Raw genomic sequence first — 5,895 nt, 5'->3', positions numbered from 1 at the left:
ATCAACGTTGTATCAACACCTCAACGCAACTACTGTACAACCATTGGAATAGTTATCATATTCATCATAACAACAACCAAATCATGTGTTACACACCTCTCAACAACACATGTTTAAAACAACTTACAACACAGGTAATCTAGCGACACTAGCATCATCATCAACTTGTATACAATTAAGCAACTTACAGCATAACAGCACTATCATCATCCTCAACAGGATCAACATACAACACAATCACAACTTAACAACATAACAACATAGATACAACTCTTATCAACAACAAATCAACTCATCAACAACTTATGCATCGTCAGGCATTTCAACTCAGAGATCTCCAACAACCGAGGTTGAGCAGTCTAGGTGGCATAAACCCTACCAAATCCAGCATTTGACCTATCTCAACTAGTTCAGGTATAGAACATCATTAGGAACTCCGAAGAAAATCAGGTATAGACAACAATAGGTGATTGCTCAAGTGTGCCACTTAGACTCGGAGGTCCAGTACTACTGTCAGGACAAAAGGGTTTGGGTATGAGCCTACCACAACCTTGGCTAGCATCACCAATCCACATATAGAGTTAGCCCACCTACTGTCCTCCAAGTACCATGCACCCTCCAGTACCTAGTCAAAGACTACATATCTAACTAGATACCTTACTAAAATTGGTCATTCAACCATGACATGGATCGACTACTTCCATGTCGCCCACACAATACTAAGGGATTCAACTTTAAAACAACTTTCAACTTATCTCCTTAGTATTATGTATCTCAACATAAGACATATATCTTCACCATATGTCCCCAACTTTTCAATCTTACAACAATAGACACCATAAAAACTTTACAACCATAAACATCTGGCCGCTTGTAATCGGTATAGCTCGGCCTGGCCCCTATACCGTTGTCGCTTTGTACACGTGTTCCTCGACCTTTCCCACACACGGGATCAACTAAGTCCTAGAGGAGAACAACACAACGTCCACTCCAAGGGACAACTTTCCAAGGAGGGTTTTTCAACAAATTGGGCTCTTAGAGCACCACAACTATCTCAATCCACACAATGGGATGAACAACTTCGAAAACATCTCCCTTAGTCCTAGTGATCAATAACTAATCATCACAGCTTAATCAGCTTAACAACTTAAACAACATACAACTTTTCAACTCATCATCTCAATCAACATTCATCTTGAACAACATAGTTTATCAGCACAACCACTCATCAACATTCTTTAACAACACATTTTAACAACACAACATCTCATTTCAACTTTAAACAACACAATCAACTCAACAACTTATTAGCTTAACTCATAATTTACAACTCAATCATCATAAAATAATATCTTTTCAACACATGGCACAACATACAACTTTATAGCAACATACAACTCTTCTCTAACAACTTAACAACATGGTCTACTAATAAATTTTGTATAAATCTCAACACGTCTAGACATTTCACATCATGCTTCTCACAACTCACAACATTATCATTTCATCATATTCTACAACATATAAATAATCCACACATAAATATAGCAACTTTAGCAACATACCATGTATTCAACGCATTTTCTATTTGGAACAACTACTCATTTAGTTTACAACACTATACTCAACATGCATCTCTTCATTTCAATTTCTACTAATCATACATCTCAATGTAATTATACAACTCCATATGAGTTCCTAAACTCACATACAACCAAACAACATAGAATCTAGCTTCCCTTACCTGAAGATTGGCTTCGAATAGCCAAGAACTGAGATGAAGTGGAATTTCCTTTCCGAAGCTCAACCCGGGACTTCAATCCACCCAATGCAAGCTTCCTAGTCCAGAGTCCTTCTTTCTAAAACTTCTCTCTAAATATATCTCTTTCTCCTCAACTGCCCAACCTCTATTTATAGAAATCTGAAGTGGCCAGAACGACCCGTTTCAAAATCATAACGGCCCATTCTGGGCTCCTTCATCATGTGTAAAATTCACATGTAGAACGGCCCGTTCTGAAATCGAAACAACTCGTTCTGGCACGTCTAGATTATCCTGTTCCAGTCCAAGATTCATAGGCCTATTTAGAAGTTTGGAACGGCTCGTTCCAGTTTGGGAACGACCCGTTCTAGGCTACTAAATCACCATTATTTTAGTAGTTTGGAACGGCCCGTTCCAATCTGGGAACGCCCCGTTCCAGTCTACTAACTACATTACGAAGGTGAACCGACATTTCTAGTTGAATTGGATTAACTTTGTTGAATAAAAACATTTATTTTCTATTTTACTTGTATTTTTTTATTTTAGTATAAATTGTTTATATTAGTTTGAAAAATATTAGATCATTATAATGTTTGATTTTTCATGTGCATAAGTTAATAAAATTTCAATTACACATAATTGGAAGATAGTAAAGTTTTAATGCATTGCCATCTAAAAAGAAAAATACATTGAAATAAAAAAAATAATATTAAAAGCAATTGTAGTGATAATTCTTTCAATATGATAACACTGCTAACATTTTATCATGGCTTACTCAATATCTTGTAATGATTTTGTTTTTAAAATTAGTTGAAGACATCAATCAACATAAGCATTCTATAATTTCCTCTGCAAATTGTCCTGGACAAAGAGAATTAATGATTTAATTCAAAGGTATAATCATATAATATAAAATTAACGAAATACAAAAAAATATTTATGTCGCACTATTGTCATGTATAAGTTTAATATCACCTTAACTAACAAGTACAATCGTACTATCTATATACAGGGTGTCAATAATGGATTTCTTCTGTAACTTGGATAGTTATAGATCCAATGTAAGGATGGACTTTGTTTTTTATTTCTTCAAGTCCTCCAATGTAATGCATTCCTCTACTTATAATAATCTTGGAGCATCCTATTTAAGTGTAATTTTGTTGAGTATTGTAATTTGTATATCATAATATAATACGACAAGTAGAAAATTCATGTGTAACATAATAAAAGAAACAAAGTATTAGCTTGAGTTGCGAGAGATGTGAAATGCACAAACGATTTCTTGTAATATTTATAGGTGAATAAACTTTATTTTTTTCTCTAAAGCAATTCCCATGAGAGATTTTCAACATTGATACATCATAATAGAAAATACAGGTGGTAGTTAGAGACATGCCATTGGTGTAAAATTGTTAAAAATTTAAAAAAATAATTACAAGTTGAAAATGCAAATCGCGCTTACGTTTTTGTTACGTGATAATCATTGACGTCCCATCAGGGATAAAAAAATTAAAAATTAAATTTAAAATAAAACGTGTATGACATTTGCAATTTCAACACATTAATGCTTACATGGAGTGTGGAAAAGGCAAGTTCCATTTGGGTTTTCAGTTTACCAAATGGGACCTTTGTTTTCTATGAGGATGTCCTTCAACATTAATAATTCATTAGCCAAAATAAAACACAAAAAATATCTATGTGTCATGAAAAATGCAAGGTCCAGTGTTGACTGTCCCACTTTTGTAATTTATTTCAAAACATGCTAACTAGGAAAATTGTCAACATCATTTAGTTTAACTCATCCCATTTATAAAATAACAATTTTTGTAAACTACCATTTAGTGGAACTTGATTTCAAGAACAAAATGATTCATTAGAAATACAGTTGCAATTGAATGAGTTGATATTTTGAGATGATATCATTAAATAAAATAAAATTAGTTGAGATCGGCAACATTTTTTTTTGCATATTCTTGAAACTTGATGGATTGGTTAATTTGTAATTAAAAATATTTAAAAAATTAACATTAATCACCATGGTTAAAGATAATAATATATGGTATCATGGTTCAAATTTTTATACTTTTTATAAAAATAGAATTGATTTCATGGAGGGAGATGAAAGTTAAGAAAAAAATATTAATTAGGAACAACCTTTCCATAAAGAATTAGGAGTACAACTAGTATAGCAAGGACAACACAAGATCCCCATTCAAGTTATATGGTTTGATATGGGTTTTTATGTACAAAAACTTGTAAAAGAAACATAAATCCTAATTTTGAATTGATCAAAATAAGTAAAGCCTCCCTTAATTCTTATGTCAATTTTAAGCTATCTTGAAAGCAGGAGATTTAAGAGAAGGAGATGCAAAAGGACCTTCAACTATTCCCTTTGCTATTAGCCTATAAGCTGCTTCAGTTAAGTGTGCTCCATCCCAATTTATATGTTTTGAAGGGTCAGAGCAAACCGTTGAAGCAAGGCTTCCGCAAAATATATGTACATCAACATTGTAAGGTTCACCTTTACCACAACACGCTTTAAAAGTGTCAATCTTACCAAAAGAAAACCCTGCATCATTAATGTACATAAGTAAAGCATAAGAAAAAAACAAGTCATAATAAAATTGCTTATCCAATATAAGAAATTAAAAACACAAGGTACCATATTGTTGTGGTGCTTCAAATAAACGTTTGGCATCACCATAATAATCAAAATATATTATGTTAACATGGTTGTTGTTTTGTCTTAGTGTGTCTAGTGCTTGATTGAGTCTCCAATTATAGTATTTAATGAAAACATTATAAGCCGCTAAGCACCCAAATTGATCATAGTCATCTTTGTTACCACTATTCACTACTGTTAAGACAGCAGTATTACACCCAATTGGGAAGTTCCCTGGCACCACTATCTCCACTGCTCCTTCTTTAATTAATTTCTGATAAATAAATAGAAACAAAATTGAATTTATAACCGATCTAGAGCTACCAAATCATATTTCTAATCAAAATATAAAGTCCATATTTCTATGCTTAAATTTGATATGACATACAGTGGTGACATTGATTATTGCTTCAACAATTAGTGGAACTATTTCACGAAGTTCTGTAATATTTTTGTTTGATGAGATAAGTGCATTCATATCATTTCCACCTATTTCTCCCACGAGAAACAATGAATTTTTGAAGTAGTTATCACACTCTGTCATAAAACGGAATAACATTTGTAAGGCATATTTGGAAAACAATCATGTATATAGAAAAAACATTACTAAAGGAATTTTGGTAAAACCTTGTTTATTTTTGCAAAGGGAAGGCTTTAGCTTCTTAAACCAATCAAGTTGAACACTCAACGAGATATTCGTCGATGGTGGAATGAGTCTTTTTTGTATGAAATAGTCCATATCAAGTGTAGTTGCACCAGCAAATGCAAAATTTACTCCTTGCCGAATGTCTTGGCCTTTGCTGAGATTGAGATATGCTGGCAACATTGGCAAGCCATATGCCTCAGCTGTAATTGAAACAACCATAGGTTAGTATTTTTTTCAACCACCAGTACACTATTCATGTTCCCTTCCTATCAAGGAAATTTGATTAAGCTATGTAAACAACTAATGGCATGTACCTATAAAGTCTATGATCAATCGTCCATTTGACACACGTCCGGACGGATGTTTGAAATATGTTGAGCCGTAAGGACTGTTGTCATCCATAGATGGGTAGCAAGCAGCAGCATTTCCGGTGTCACTTATAGAATCACCAAAATTGAATATAGCTTCATACGGGAGAGGATTGGCATTTGAAATAACATTTCCAAGAAAACCACATGTAAAGGTGATGCAAAAGATAATGACTATCTTCATGATGTTACTATAACCCAAGAAAGGTTTAAAGGACATTTGTGTGTGATGATGGGTACAAGAATATCAATTAGAATTAAGCATTATATATTGTCACATAAACCACCATTTTGTCTCGCAATGTTACTGTCATTTTAATTTGACATCGCTTAACTATTTTGTTTCTTAAAAAAGAGAGTTGCAAGTTGTATTCTCATACATTTAACTAATACATATACATCCTTGAATATAGGTTTGTTACTCCTTAACATTACTTGTTGTGTTGTTATTTTAGTCATT

General features: G+C 33.1%; 1 protein-coding gene across 1 annotated transcript; it reads right to left on the bottom strand.

Annotated features, from left to right (window-relative positions):
* Window positions 1-4,086: 4,086 nt before the first annotated feature.
* LOC145956371 (GDSL esterase/lipase At5g45910-like) lies at window positions 4,087-5,619 on the bottom strand. Its single transcript, XM_083071955.1, has 5 exons — window positions 5,382-5,619; window positions 5,049-5,267; window positions 4,810-4,958; window positions 4,605-4,695; window positions 4,087-4,328 (listed from the first exon to the last, which is right to left on the bottom strand). The coding sequence occupies exons 1-5, from the start codon at window positions 5,617-5,619 to the stop codon at window positions 4,087-4,089; spliced, it is 939 nt and encodes a 312-aa protein (XP_082928081.1).
* Between the last annotated feature and the right edge of the window lie 276 nt (window positions 5,620-5,895).

The sequence above is a fragment of the Cajanus cajan genome, chromosome 3 (genome assembly GCF_000230855.2).
Source record: "Cajanus cajan strain Asha chromosome 3, NIPB_CcT2T_4, whole genome shotgun sequence".
In the NCBI taxonomy this organism is placed as follows: Eukaryota; Viridiplantae; Streptophyta; class Magnoliopsida; order Fabales; family Fabaceae; genus Cajanus; species Cajanus cajan.
The sequence above is the reverse complement of the archived record's forward strand: the minus strand, read 5'-3'. Positions and strand labels throughout refer to the sequence as shown.